This window comes from Musa acuminata, chromosome BXJ1-2 (assembly GCF_036884655.1).
Source record: "Musa acuminata AAA Group cultivar baxijiao chromosome BXJ1-2, Cavendish_Baxijiao_AAA, whole genome shotgun sequence".
Taxonomy (NCBI): domain Eukaryota; kingdom Viridiplantae; phylum Streptophyta; class Magnoliopsida; order Zingiberales; family Musaceae; genus Musa; species Musa acuminata.
Window position 1 is genome coordinate 21,170,423 of NC_088328.1, and position 15,266 is coordinate 21,185,688.

The window sequence follows — 15,266 nt, forward strand, 5'->3', positions numbered from 1 at the left end:
GTTACCAAAGACTAAACATGACCATATATCTAATCTCACAAAATCCCTAATATGAATCTTGTCTAATCTTATTGAAGTTAAAGATTCTTCGTTGTTAGTAGATGAACCAGAGGTGATAACCAGCGCCAGACTTCCCATTCATATACAATCGAACCTTGTTCCTGTAATTTCACAATCTCACATAAACGAGAACATTCTACAAGAGATCTGCATCAAAACCAAGAGAGAAACTACATGTTCTTAAGATCTAAAGATTGTTAGGGACAACAATAAGAAAGGTGGAAGAGATCAAATCGGTCATGGAATTTGTAACAGGCCTGGAAACAGATCAAAGAGGAGAGGACCGACCACTCTTCTTCTGGGCCATCGCTACCCAATCCCAGCTGGTCGTCGTCGAGTTCGAGCAGTAATCATCGGGGTGTGCTACCACCAATGGAAGGATCTTGAAAGAAAAGAACGGAGATCCCGATCGGGAGAGGACGAGGAGGTGGTGGATCAAGGGGTTAAGGGTTACTAGGTTTACGGGGAGCGACCGACTCGTTGTCGTTGTGTTACAGTAGCCTCGATCGGGTGCGCTACCACCTCCGAAAGCAATCTTGAAAGACAAGAACGGGAATCCGATAAGGAGAGGAGGAGGAAAGGAGATGGATCAAAGCGAAGAGGGGTTCCTAAGTTTACTGTGAGGGGACCGACCTAAGAGGAGGAGGATTCGCCGGTCTCCTCGTCGGCCATCACCGGCTTGTCTAGCAGTTCCGATCGGGGTGCGCCTACCACCACTGAAGGCATCTTTAAAGACAACGGCAGGACCCCGATCAGAGGAGGAGGACATGGATTAAGGGAAGAACGGTTCCTAGGTTTACGGGGAGCGATCGACCCGAGAGGAGGAGGAGATGAGGAGGATTCCCTGATCTCCCGTTGGACGTCACCGCCTCGCCGTCGTCCTGTTCCATCAGCCTCGATGGGGACTAAAGATCTACGCCGACAGGATCCTACTCGAAAAGAACCGGGATCTTGATATGGAGAAGAAGAAGAAGAAGAAGAAGAAGAAGAATGCAGGATCAAGATGAAGATGATACTGGCGAGGAGGAAGAAGAAGAGATTAGAAGAACAAGAGGAGGAGGAGATAGATCCAAGAGCGATGGGGTTCGAGAAAAGGGCGATGAAGAGGAGAGCAGCCGTCTCCAACCTGGCGATCTCGGCCCGCGTTTTCCGTTGGCAGCCTGAATAATAATAATAATAATAATAATAATAATAATTATTATTATTATTATTATTATTATTATTTTTAAAAAATTAATAATAATTTTTTATTTGATGATACTCATATATTTAGTTTTTATCAAGGAGCACTCTTTTTTTTTAATTGATAATCTCTTAAATAAAAGTGTTTCGAACATTATCTATCTATGAGTAGATTTAATCTAAATTAAATTATTTCGAGTTAAATCCCTTCAGTCGAATCAAGTTAGATTAAGTTGAATCCCTTACATTCTAGTTATACTCGTGTTACAATTGAATTATATTTAGATTATACTCGTTCATAAAAAAATATTAATTTTATATAATTTTATTATGAAATTAAAAACTAATAAAAATTTGTTAGAATCAAATCATAATAGAATTATCAAAGTTTTGATAATTAATTGTCCTAAAAATATATTTTAAAATTATTAATATTAAAATAGGTTAAGTAATCAAATTTAACTTATTTCAATTTCGAATATAACAAAGTTACTATAGAAAATATAAAATATAAAATTTTATGATTAATTTTTATAATAATTTTAGGATAATTATATATATATATATATATATATATATATATATATAAACATATTTTTATGGATAACTTGACTTTTTTTAGTTTGATGATGAATTTAGAATAATTTTTAGGAGGAGGAAGTAGTTGAAGAGGATGATGAGGGGAGGGGGAGAGCAATAGAGGAAGGAAAAAGAATAAGAAAGACGAGAGGTGGATAAGGGCGAGAGAGTGAGGGAGGAGAAAAAAAGTAAGTAAAGAAAGAGGAGGCAGTGGAGTGAGAGGAAAGGCCAAAAATAGAGATGGAGGTGGAATTTGAAGAGGGGTGAGGGAGAGGAGGACGAGAAAGTGAGAGAAGCCAAGAGAGAGGTGAAGGAGGAAGTGCAGGAAAAAGAGAAGGAGACGACAGAGTGGGAGGAGAAGGTAGAGATAGAGTGGGACAAGGACAAAAAGGGAGAGGAGTAAGTTAAAAGGGAAGGATGAGGGGGTGACTGACTTAGTGGGAAAAGGAGATGGAGATGGTGGAAGAGGTGAAGGGAGGGGTAATTTAAAAAAATAAAAAAGTAATATAGGATTTAATTAAATTAAATCGAATGGTTAGGGTTTAGTTGAATTCATATAAAATCTATCAGTTTAATCTTAAAAAATGAGTTAAACTTAGTCAAACCATAATCACTGTATTTTTATAATTTTATTATGGATATTTTGATAAAGAAATATAATGATGTCATATCATAAAATCTTATTACTAAATTATTTTCGACAATAATAATAATAATTATTATTATTATCATAATCATCATCATTTACATAATAATATCGCGTTAGAGAAGAAGACGGTTATTGATTGACTATGCTTTTTTTTTTTATTGTGTACATAATAGATGGTATAAAATAAAATTACAGACGGGTACTATAATTCTCTTAGTTCTAGAAAAGATAATTGCATGTGTATACCTGCATCTAATAGATGCAAACATATGTGTCTCTGTGTGTGTGGCAACTCAGTTGGCTTTCTTTTTCCTATGGTATGGATGATTGCCTCTTTCTTATGCATGCCTACATTGGCTTCATAAGGCATATACAATGTTCAGGCACTAGTGGGGGCTTTCACAGGATGGATGTACTATTACTGCTTTTGCTTTTCATAAAACATGCAACCATGAGAGAACTTCAATCAAAATTTGCAATATGATCGTATCGATCAAAAGTCTATAGACAGTAAACAAAGTATATATACACAAAAGTTGGATTCAATCCGACATAAGTGCTACATCATTATCTATATTCTAACATGTTATTCTGAGATCACCTATGGCTTAGTTTCGTCGACTGAGAAGCCCATTCTTCACAGGCACCAATTGGCCCTTCATGCCGTCGAAGGCGCTCGTGCTCTTTCCGGCGGCGCCACCACCAATAGCAGCCATCCTCTCACAGGACGGGCATATGGTCAGCGTCGCTGCCTTGAGAAGGTGCATGTAGAATGGGGATCCAGGATTTGCAGACCTCAGCTCCTGCAGCTCCTTCTTCAGCCTCCGGTTCTCATCACTTAGGCTCTCACACCACTTCTTGAGGCATTCATAGTCCACCTCAATCTTCTTTAGCTTCGTCCTGCATGCATACAGTCCAGACCCTGATACGCTACAAACTTAATTGATGCAAAGGTATCTCACAATCCGTAACATTTGAACCAGACATGGGTTTGTATTACCTTGCTCTTCTGTTCTGGAACCAGACTTCCACCTGTCTTGTTTGTATATTTAGCCGGTCAGCGAGATCTTGCTTCTGAGCCTGCATGCAGATGGAATCCATACATAGTTCTTCCCAGAAAACAAACTCCGATCGATTGCAATCATGTAAGAGATAGTACTGAGGAGATACCGTATTAAGGGTGTTGTGCTCTCTAAATCTGTCTTCCAGCAATGTTACTTGTTCTTTTGTGAGCTTAAGCTTCTTTCTTGTGCCAAACAGTTTGTCATTGCTGCAGTTACTGTTGTCTCTGCCACTGATAACTTCCTCCTCTTCGGTGTTCTTCGATCTCGGTATCCTTATTGGCTCTTCTTCTTCCTCTTCTTTCGGATGATGTGGGAACAGGACCTGCAAATGAAGGGTAGGCTTGGATCGGTGGCCAGGCATGAATTGTCGACCACCATCTATTGCAAGGGAGAGGTTAGTATTGCATTCCTCTTCTGCCATCCCAATCTATGTTTGTTCCAAAGTAGACAATGAGGAAGGTTTTATAGCGAGAAGGAAATAATGAAAGGAAAGGGAAGTTTTTTCTACCAGTGATTTAATGAGGGGTAGTACATGCGTTTGCATGAGGCACTGAAAGCTTTTGTAAGAGTGTGATATTTGCTTGGACAATTGGAATCAATGTTCAATAACTCATTTAAGTCAACACATTAAATTTCCTGGCACTTTCCTGGGAATCCATCTTCCCGTGAGGATTTGGTGCTATTGGTACCATCATATCATCCCCACTCAAGTACTCGTTTGGTTGTGACTCTTGCAAGCTTAATTTGATATGCAAAGCATTATTTAGTTTGCTGTTACTTGTATAGCTAAAGTCCTCATTTTTCTGAGTACTTTTGCATCTCCTCATGGTGATGCCAGAGAAGACTAGCCATTTCAAGCTATCAAACACATGATTGCCACCAATTTTAGTTCATCCATGCACCCCAGGCATTGGCAAAATGATCCCATGCTGGGGTCCAAACCCTGCTATCCTAACTCCCAAGCAAGAACTACCCCTTGTCCTTGCTCATGATTCATGAGCCAAAGGCATGTTTGCCACAATCATAACATATGTGTACCAGTCTTGAGATGGACTGTGGTCCCTTGAGGAGCTTAATTAGCTCTTTAATTATTGTATTAATGTCTTCTTCAATCGCATTAGTTATAGCAATAATGAGCATTTACCAACTGAAGCTTCTGAAATTAGTGCAGTGTTGGGAAGGGAAGAACTGATGTGGGAATAGGGTCTTGGAGAAATGGAGCATGTTTTGGGTCTAAATGTTGAAGGTTGACCAAGGTTGTCAACACCAAACCTCAGTCACAAACCCTGTTGACTTCAAAGTAGGGGGGGATGGGATGAGAAATGTCATGGCTTTTTGGAACTTGGGAGACAAGTCATGCCTTTTGACTGGAATGATGAATACTAATGCCTGGAAGAAATGAAGAGTCAGAAGAAGTATGATGGCTGTTTCCAAGATTTTTAATCTTACTTGTGTGTCAAGTCATGTGAAGATGGATCACCATTTTCCTTCTGCCTCTACATGGATGCCTGTAGCAGATGATTTGTTCATGTTGACAATGGAGATTGATACCATACTCTTTCGCCCGTCAGTTAACTTGCGACCATCTCAACAATCGATTCAATGGAAATAAATATTTTATAATGTTACATACATCAATCTTTCCTAAAATATATATAAAAGAGTCTCATTGAATTCATTCTGTCACGATTGAATCTGATAGAACGATCATGATAGGAGAATAATGAGAATAATGGAGATGAAAGCATACTGGCGAAGGCAATATCTTTGGATATTCAGCTTAAATCAAATGTTCTTATAATGATAAATCAGAAAGTCTCACGTTTTTTAAAGTGATTTTCTTGTTCTTCACTTCAGCAAAAGAAAAAGATAAACATATTACCTTCAAATAATTAAAACTTAAATCTTTTTTACATTTACAAAAAGTTCTTTTTTGACAACCTAAATAGTAATGTCCTTTTTGTATATTCACATAATGCATTGAGCTAACCTGTTGTTGAAATCTTTTAGCTCTCACATTTCCATTTCACTCGACATGCATGACAGAAGGGAAGAAAGAATAATAATGGAACAGCAGAATCCTATGTACACTGGGAATTACCAGAGTAAAAAGTAACCCAGTATTGTTCTCTCTTCCTCTTGGGATTCTCTTCTTGTACTTCTCCAGGGGAATAATTTCCCATATTGCTGATGGTGGACTAGAAGAATGTCTCTTTCAGAATTGGTCATCCCGAACGAAGACAAACTGCTGATAACACCTTCACAAGAGAGTGTTCCCTTCTTCGTTTATTCTTCTCTCGGTGTGGGGAAGCATAAGCTTCATGTCTGCTTGTTGGATTGAGAACCTAAGAGGGTTTGAGCTCACTGGTGTTTCTACAATTTTGTCTAAGTCAGAACGATGAGTCACCACCACTAAAGAAAAAGCTGGGAATAGGAATGAGTTGAGATGAAGAGCTTGCTTACCATGTGCTGACCCCTTCAATCATTGATGTCAACACCTTTATGCAACACACTAACACATTGAACCTCAGATCTATGAAGAACAATGATGAGAGTAGCATTTCAGATTGGAATTCTGCAGGAGTTGAATCATTGATTAAGAGGTGTGCTTTTCTACTGGACATACATCCACACCATGCTCACATGATAAGAGACATCTGAGGTTATTTTAATTGGGTTTTGAAGAGTGCACTCATGGTGGTCATACACCATATTTCACTGTAGACTCTTTCAGTTGGCATATGCACCTTAATTCAGATTAAGAGCATGATTGAATTGACATGGTTGATTAGTTTAAGGTGTTGGGTGCTGTTAACTGGGAGAACATATGTTGCTCCAAAAGCTCTTGTTACCAAAAATTCTTCTGATTGGAAGCCATATTATTCCTCCACAAACTCTTTTAATTGGAAGAGCCCAATGTTTAGGAAACTAGAGAGAGATTCACTACTTTACTTGCTTATAGGACAGAAAGCTAAAGTAATTTTGCAGTGAAAGCCTACACATGTGGACGGAACTGCAGATTTCTTTGGGAAGGGAAGAAAAAGAGGAAGACACAGTTTGCATGCTTTCCATCAGTACCAGTAGATCACTGAAAGCCTAAAAGAGAGGAGATAAATAGGTTTCTATATGGATTAAATCCCTGATCTGAGGGTACTCATCTTTGCTCTCGTGTCTAATCCTTGAGATAATTCTAAGAGGAAAAAAAAGCAAGAAAACAAGTTTGAATCTAACATTAATATGCTCTATTTGGATCAAGTACATGAGAGAATTTACATTGACCAAGAGGAAGAAGAACTTCACCAATCCACATAGAAGACTGATGAATTCTCTTGGAACAATGGCTTAGCATCAGTCCTTGGAGAAGTCTACTTATCTTGATGCAAAGAACTAACCATTATTATTCTCAGACAAAAGAAGAAGATAAGAGAAGAGAGAAGAAGGAAGCTGTTTTCTTGGTCTTGGGGACACAAAGAAATTACAAGGATAAGATCAACCCACTCGAATTCTTTTGTTTGGTAGGCGTGAGAGGGGGACGAAGACCGACGCGAGGTCGCTTGGGACCGGGTAGTAACCCTTCGGGGGCGGGCCGAGCTTCCTCTTGGCCGGCCGAGGCTTCCTCGGGGCTGGCGGGCACACCATTGCCGGCTTCGGTTCAAGCTCTTCCGACTTGGGTGTACTGCACTCCACCTCTCCTTCGCTACCAGACTCGGAGGGGCCTTCTGCAACCGGCTTGTCGCCCGTCCCGGTCGTCCGCACCGCCGGAAGTGGTGGAAATTCACGGACGTCGACGAGCTCTAAGCCCATAGTTGGGGGTTCTTTCTGGAAACGAGGAAGGAAGGCCCTCCCAAAAGAGGTTTAAGGAGGTGGTGGTGGTGGCGGTATGAAGAGGTAGGCCACTAGGGGGGCTGAGGAGGAGGAGGAAGAGGAGGAGAGCAGGCGTGGAGACACCCGAGATGGTGGTGATGATGAGGCTTCGGCAAGACGGTAAAAGAAGAGAACAGAATTATGTGGTTAGATGGTGCAAAGTAGTTAAAATAGTCTTTGAAGTTAGAGAGAGAGAGAGAGAGAGAGAGAGAGAGAGAGAGAGAGAGAGAGAGAGAGAGAGCGAGAGAGAGAGGAATGCAAATGATTGTGAGGAATGAGAAGGGTAGGGAGGGAAGAGAAAGCATCCAAAAGTACCGAGAGGGAAACGTAAGAAGGGCAAAGAATGAGTGGAAGCTGAAAGAGGCATCCTTTTAACTCTTAGCTTCGCTGTTTCATGTGGCAGAATGCTGATCAACCACTCAGTGTAGAGCCCTTGTGAGGCAGAGTGGTCCATTCTGCTAATCCATCCTGCTATTTGATGTTCCATAGACATGGCTATATCATTCACATTGAGCATATCATGATTCCATTTCTTTATCTCTTCAGTATGGCCTTCCATGATTCATCTACATAACGTTCGTCTCCAATGCCTTCTTACCCCCAACATGCAATTGTGCCTCAGTAAATACTACTGTCTTTGATTATATGGAAATTTGCATGAAATTTGAGAGTTGTGAATGTGATCATGTCAGACAAATCTATTTGCAAATGATATCAGCAATCAAAGTAATCATCAAACAGATGCTATTACATGCAGATTCAATACTCATATACAGAAAAATTAATGCCATGATATATACATTACTACAACTAGGTGACACAATATTTTATCCTCATAGAACGAAGACAATATTTGTCCCCATCTCCTTAAACTTCACTGCCTCCATGGATTAGATGATAAGAATGGAGCAAAAAAAGAAAGAGGAGGAAGAGTTGCAAGTCTTCCCTCACTGTACATCTTACACCACTATGCTTTTGTCCCTCTTTCCAAAGTGCTAATCAACAACATCTCTTTGCTCAAGTAAAACAATATACATTTACATACAAACAAGAAAGCAGTACCAAACAATGTGTCTGCATTGGATGCCTTCCGATGATCCTTTCCACTGATGGTGATAGTTGTGGTTGTGCTTTTCTAGACCACTACTCTTGTAGCTGATTAATGCTAGCTAGTGTTAATCCATTAAACCATTCCACATGCTCTACAGGCTGCATTAACACACACCAATATCCTAAAAAATGTTGTCAAGATGTTGAACTCTCACCTACTAGTATTAAGTTTCTTCATATGAGATAATAGTCTCAAGATGTTGATCGAGTTTTCTGTAAGATATCCATGATTGGTTGTGCAATCCTCTTCTTGTTTTCAGTGCCATGTTTCCTGATAGATACCTGAGAGATACTAGGATTCAACATGCAACAGATCTTTTTCTCTTTTTGTAGACCAATCTCCCACAGTTTTTAGGAAATGCTCCCCACTCCTTCAGATCTATGTGAGGGGGAAAAATATTCTCTGCACTGTGGTGGTGATCAGAATGTTATGGAACCTAGAGACAATGTAGCAAACATGCAGAAACTTTTGCACATCAAAGCAACACAGAAATCACTGCAAGATTGTGACAGATCTGCATCCTTTAATGTGACTGAAGCTTCTCAGCTGGTAGCTGTGTTGTTGCTGGTAAAACTTTGCTGGTCTCAGAGTATGATTTGATGTATAAGGTTACAAACAATGTGATAGTGATCACTAGCCTCCAAGTGTTACTGAACTTGAGATTGAGCTGGTTGTCAATTTGTAGATATTGCAAAGCATGTCTTGATGCAAGGAAACACTGAAAGATGTGAGATCTCTCATACAGTTCATTTATGTAGTAGAGTCTAAAATAGCATATCCCTCATCAGAAAGTATATATATATATACATTATTGCTGAGGTATTTCAGAAGCTAGGTTTTGGACAGCTCAAGAGAGAGTGGTCCACACATGGTTTGTTTTGGTGCATTTGGACCGCAAGCTGCTTGCCTACTACATTCACCATCTCGGTTTCCATGCCACTTGGGATGTGTGCAACTGAAGGGATCATTTTGATCCTTCATAGTAATTGTTACAACCTAATATATACTGTTCCTTTCTTCAAAGCTTATTTGTCACCCAATTAAATCCTTATCATCTTGATTTCAGGGTTGATCATGATTTTGAATTAAATATTTATTCCTCTTTTATTTCATTCAATGTTTAGTTACAAATTATCCTACTCGTACTGAGATTAAGCTTTTGGATGACTAACCATCCAATCAAAGTTTTAATCGGTAATGTATAATAAATATATAGTGAATGCATGGAAAATTATGATGTTTATTTTAGGGTTTAGTTTTATTAATGTATATATATACACTATTAAATCTGTTTTATTAATGAATATTTATTGAACCTTGGTTAAATAACAAGAATTAAGCTAATTAAGATTAAAGCTAAAAATATTAGGATTTATTTTCTTCATTTTGAAGAGTTAGTCATGCTCAGAGGTTGGCAAGTGAACACGAGTCACGTAAATTCACGAATAAGGAGGTGCCACGTACGTTACGAACTTGATGAGGCGGATACACAAATTGAGCATGTTGATTTGTTTGCCACGTGCCTTCTCGTTATTAGTGTTCATTTTGGAAACGCTGGTGCACGCTCGGTGAGGCCTCGACTCGAACGCCCGGGCGCCGAGCCTTCTTCCCGCCCTCCTCTTCCCTCGCGCCGCCCACGGTTGGCGTGTCCCGCTTCCACCGTCCTCTGAGGAGCAACATGAGCGCCTCCGCCGAAGCAGCGCCGGATCCCGCCGGAGACCCCGCTTCTCCCTTGCCGGGCGTTGGCGAGGGTAATCCCCCGGGGGGCGACGTGGTGGTGCAGTACGTGGTGCTCCGGCGCGACCTGATTGACACGTGGCCGCTCGGGAGCGTCGTCGCCCAGGGCTTCCACCACCACCCCGACGTCCTTGCCTGCTGCACCGACCGCAACCTTGATTCCATGCACAAGGTCCGCTCGATGAAATGCCTCAACGAGCCCTTGACCAATGCCGACAATTGCTTACCTTCTCTTCTTCTTCTTCTGATGCCTGCTTTCTTAGGTAACTCTGTAGATGAAGGGAGAGACACAATTGAGGAACCTGGCGAACAAGCTGAAGAAGGAAGGGATCGACCACAAGCTGTGGGTAGAGCAACCGGAGGACTTCCTTACTTGCATCGCAACCCGGCCGTACCCCAAGTCTCAGGTTGCCTCTTTCTTTAAGAAGCTTAAGCTTTGCAAATAATCTGCAAAGTTGGCAAAGAATTCTACCAATTATTCGAGTCTTATCTTTTACATCTTTTCCTCTTCAAATTGAAACAATATGCTCTGCCTTCAATCTTGATTGCATTGTGTTGAAATTTTGCATACAGAAAAATTACAAGCTTTCAGAATTGCATTGGTGGGTTGAAGTTAGTAGAATTGAGTAGTAACTCACTTTGGATAATCTGCCAAATTTGAATCACTTGTGTATACTTCAAACCTAATAATTATAAGTTGTAGCAGCTCTGCTTGCAGTTTTGACATAAATCTAAACCAAAAGAAACAATTTAATGTGATATTATAGTTTAGACTTTAGATAATAAATTTTGTGAGCTAAATAGATTAATGATATATAAACTGACAAACATATGTATAATATTTCTGTATGAAAATATCATATTACATGATTGTAGTACACAAGGATCACTTTTTCGGATACCAAACCCGGTTTGGTGATCTGGTTGGGCCAATTAGTGCCGGTGTACCATGTGTCGGTACAATGATGTGTATCAGTATTTTAGAGAGAAAGAAAAAGAAGGAGAAGAGGAAGGGATAACTGGGGAAGAGAAGGAGAGATGGTAGAAGAAGAAGATGAAGAAGCAGAGTTGAGGTTGTGGCAGAGGTGTAGATAGCTATGCACGGTGGAGGTGTTGCATAGCGACGGTGTGTGATGTGCGCTAGAAGATTAGGGTTATCACTTGGTCACTTTCCTTTTTATATGGATGGACCAGACCATGGGTGATCTGCATATTGGTTCACATCCAAACCAATACGTACTACTTGTTTCGTATCGGTCCAGACGAAACGTACATCATGGTCAAGGGTAATATACTAAGCAACACCACAATCGACCTCCGTAAAGACTTCTATTATTGATGCTTTTCCTAAAGAACTCAAGATAAATCATGGTCTTTATATATTTTTTTTCTTTGAAGAGAAACTACGGACAACCATATCACAACATGGATACTGAACCGTGATATGGATACTCCAAAAATTGTTTCTTTTGTTTTCTTGGGAGATTATGGATTCTGAAACAAATTTTTTGGAGATAGCAATTGATCTTGCTTTTGTTTATTATCAAATGTTTAACCCTAGTAGCATGGAAAACTAGATCACCTCTAATCGACAAAAAAAACTTAATTTTGTTATCCTTCTTTATCCTTGTGTAAACCTCTTGAGACGCTTTTCACACGGGAAGAAGTTTTTTCTAACAAAAGATAAGGAAGGATTTTCTTATGATGTTAATATCAAAATCAAGTACATGATCATGGAAGAATTGATCAAACTTGGATTGTGGATACTCTGAGCAAGCTGAATCCAGACTGAGCTGAACTCCAATTTGCACTAGCAGCTTGGATAAGTCAAAGTCATGTTTTATGCAATACTTTTTGTGTCCTTTTGTATTTGGTTTTGGAATATCATAAAGTATGAAATGGTTTTTTTTTGGTAAAGAAAGATATGGAAACATTAGCAATAAGGTGTTACTAAAATGTTTTGCTGCTTGATCTCAATCTCAGATACAATGTTTCACTTGATTAAATAGAAAACAGAAACAGCACTATATGTGAAGAAGAGCCATAATCGAACGATTCAGGTTAACCCTCGAAGGTCCCGTGGAGCATCAGCCGTCGGATGAGTCCCGATCTCCCTTCAGAAACCACAACGCCAAGAGCAAAACCCCCCCATTGGCAACGCTTTCGCCTACCCAACCCGAAGGTAACCTTGGCCTTTTTATATATTGTTGATTCATCCTCTCTCTCTCTCTCTCTCTCTCTCTCTCTCTCTCTCTTAGATGACAAAGCCAAAGAAGAAGAAATGCACACAAATATGTACACATCATGAAAGTTTAAGTTCATCATTTGAGGTTCTTCTTCCCCAGAGAGCAGAGAGAAGAACATGAAACAAGAGGAGAAACAGCTATCAGTTTACACGACATTCTTATTATACCCGGTGATTCCGCGCTACGCCGTTATCATGCATCTTCATCCTCTTTCCACTGTCTCAGAACAGCTCTGGGAGCTTCATCAAAGGCTACAAGGTGAGACTTCTCAGCCAGGGTGGTCAGAACTGTAAAGCTACGACTTTTACAGGCAAGGTGGGATTTTGAGGACCGATTCCAGCTAAATCTGCGATCTTTCAGGGTAGGTGACGAGGCGGCGGGCGCAATGGGAGCAGGAGTACTTCCTCGTGGTCTTGAGGCAGACCGGGAGGAAGCAGAGCCGCAGCGCCTTCTCCACGTCCGTGGCCATCACCGTGCCGCCGCATAAAGGGCAGCTCCCCGGCGCCTTGTGCGTCCCCAGCACCTTTTCCTCCTCCCCGCACACGAACGCCAAGCACATCGCGCTCGCCGCTGCGTTGCTCGTCGCCTGAAAGTGGAGATGGAGACGTCGTCGCCCGCAGCGATGTGAGGTGATGAAGGATGCGCCCGAGAGCGCTTTAACGGAATCCGTTCTCCGGCTTTACGCTTTGCCCACACGCACACACGCAAGAGAGGAGGAATCGGTGCGCAAGCCTTGTCGCCTACCTCATGGAAGCGGACGTTAGAGGAGTGTTTTGCATGTGAGGCACTAAGAGACATACTTCACACATGGATCTTTCGATGCCTCCTCACTGTGCTTTTTGTTCTATTCACAACTCCTAAAATAATTCTTTCTTAGGAGGCAAAGGTGTGACACACATTAGAGAGAGAAATAGAAAGAGAGAATTCATATGATGAAAGTTATTCTTAAAATGTAAATATATGTATACAATACATGGGTAAGTTATTATGGTATTTGTTTTCCTCACAAATTAGTTTCTATTGTATTTATGTATGGATAAATTAAATTACACTACTATTCTTAAAATTTTGGGGAACAAATTAATTTTTCCTTAGATCACAAATACTTTCAATCGATTATGTATATTATAATATATATGTTGTAATTTATTATGATTATTATTATTATTATTGTATATGTATGTATGTATGTATATATGTGTGAATGCTCTTTAAAGTTGGAGGAAGAATTTATTCTATTTTTGTTTCTAAAATCTGATTAAAATAAGAAAAAACGATCTGAAATGACAAACCAAACTATATATATATATATATATATATATATATATATATATATATATATATATATATATATATATATATATATATATATATATATATATATATATATAAAGGATGGTATAGATTATTGAATTCTTTTTTTTAAATGTTTTTCCAATAATCTTAGTTATTTTTTATGGATGAATAGCAGAATAATGCAACGGAATTTGGTGATGATATTAATTTAATAATATAGGAAATATCATTTTGTATTTTTCATCTCCTACCTCATATATTATTTTACCATGATCATATTAGTTTATTGGAATTGTTGTCCTAAAAATAATTCAATAGTAGTCAAACTTTTGGAAAATGAACAACCTTTGTGGTTGGCCGAAAGGAAATCGATGGAAAGCAACTCGAATAGTTTGCAAGGGGACAACAGGATGGGTGTTGGGGTCACCCAATTTTGCATCTGTTCTACAACAGACACACACACACTCTCTGTCTCTCTCTCTCTATGGTGATATATGAGGGGGGACAAAGTAGGTGAGAGGTTGGAGTAGCGAGTAAAAAGTTGGGACCAATTCAGACAGGAATAGTAAGAGTGAAACCCTTTTCGGGAGACGATGTAGTACTACTACTACTCACATGTATAAGCCTAAAGCCCCAAGAATGATATGCAATGTCACTTGAAGAAGATTTTTGAGACAATTTAATCCAATTTAACAGTGCAATTCTTTCTAATATATGATCTCCTATTTAGGTGGGAATCACAATTATTCTAGAAAATTTTCTAGTACAATTTGGTCCCACTAATGTTAGACTGAAACAATACTGATTTTTGGAAAGGTGTGGTGAGGTGAGGTGACGATCCTCCTCCTAATGTTCTTTCTGTATGATGACTCTTTAATTATATACATATATATATATATATATCATTAAAGAAAAAGCATTTATCGTTCATCAACGATAATATTTAGCACGATTAAATCACTCATAATGTTTTATTCGGCACGCGAGAGATCCTACAACGTCTGTTGAGGTGATTCAATCAACCTAAAAAGTGGTATAATATTTATGAAATGGAAATGTTATTGGAGAAATTTCCAACTTCAATCCTAGTGTTGATGTGGCTAAATATAAACCCAAATCCAATTGAAGTACAAATTTTCTTATCCAAATTAAAGCATCCAAATCGGATGCATAGATTGAGAAAAAAGATCCAACCCGCTATCATCCCCATACACCATCGACTTGTGAGATGACAGAGCATGGATTGAGATTGGCACAATAGAGAGATCTTCTTTTGGTAACACAAACCATTAAATAAGGAACATGAAAGAATGCAATTTCACATTAATTTGCATGGGCCTCCCAAGTGTAGTTAGCCAGAATGTAGTCGACACAACACACAACATACAACCACCAATCAAGAAGGCAAAACAGGGCTTACCATCATCCAGATATGGTGCTTTCAGATATCTGAAACTGAGGAAAAAGAAGCAATTGGA

At 39.5% G+C, this 15,266-nt stretch overlaps 3 protein-coding genes across 4 annotated transcripts; 1 reads left to right on the plus strand and 2 right to left on the minus strand.

Annotated features, from left to right (window-relative positions):
- Nucleotides 1-2,883: 2,883 nt before the first annotated feature.
- LOC135612521 (homeobox-leucine zipper protein HAT22-like) lies at nucleotides 2,884-4,039 on the minus strand. Of its 2 annotated transcripts, XM_065108918.1 has the most exons (3): nucleotides 3,641-4,039; nucleotides 3,471-3,550; nucleotides 2,884-3,370 (listed from the first exon to the last, which is right to left on the minus strand). In XM_065108918.1, the coding sequence occupies exons 1-3, from the start codon at nucleotides 3,953-3,955 to the stop codon at nucleotides 3,079-3,081; spliced, it is 687 nt and encodes a 228-aa protein (XP_064964990.1). In that variant the 5' UTR covers nucleotides 3,956-4,039; the 3' UTR covers nucleotides 2,884-3,078. The 2 variants fall into 2 exon arrangements, with proteins under 2 accessions (XP_064964990.1, XP_064964985.1); XM_065108913.1 differs by having other exon boundaries at nucleotides 3,471-4,039.
- A 4,827-nt stretch (nucleotides 4,040-8,866) lies between these two features.
- On the plus strand, nucleotides 8,867-13,502 carry LOC135586154 (uncharacterized). Its single transcript, XM_065107155.1, has 6 exons — nucleotides 8,867-9,076; nucleotides 10,047-10,418; nucleotides 10,522-10,653; nucleotides 12,256-12,428; nucleotides 12,592-12,750; nucleotides 12,853-13,502. The coding sequence occupies exons 1-4, from the start codon at nucleotides 8,867-8,869 to the stop codon at nucleotides 12,346-12,348; spliced, it is 807 nt and encodes a 268-aa protein (XP_064963227.1). The 3' UTR covers nucleotides 12,349-12,428; nucleotides 12,592-12,750; nucleotides 12,853-13,502.
- Nucleotides 12,543-13,051, minus strand: LOC135597816 (uncharacterized). The gene has a single exon (XM_065091342.1). The coding sequence runs from the start codon at nucleotides 13,049-13,051 to the stop codon at nucleotides 12,833-12,835; it is 219 nt and encodes a 72-aa protein (XP_064947414.1). The 3' UTR covers nucleotides 12,543-12,832.
- Nucleotides 13,503-15,266: the final 1,764 nt, after the last annotated feature.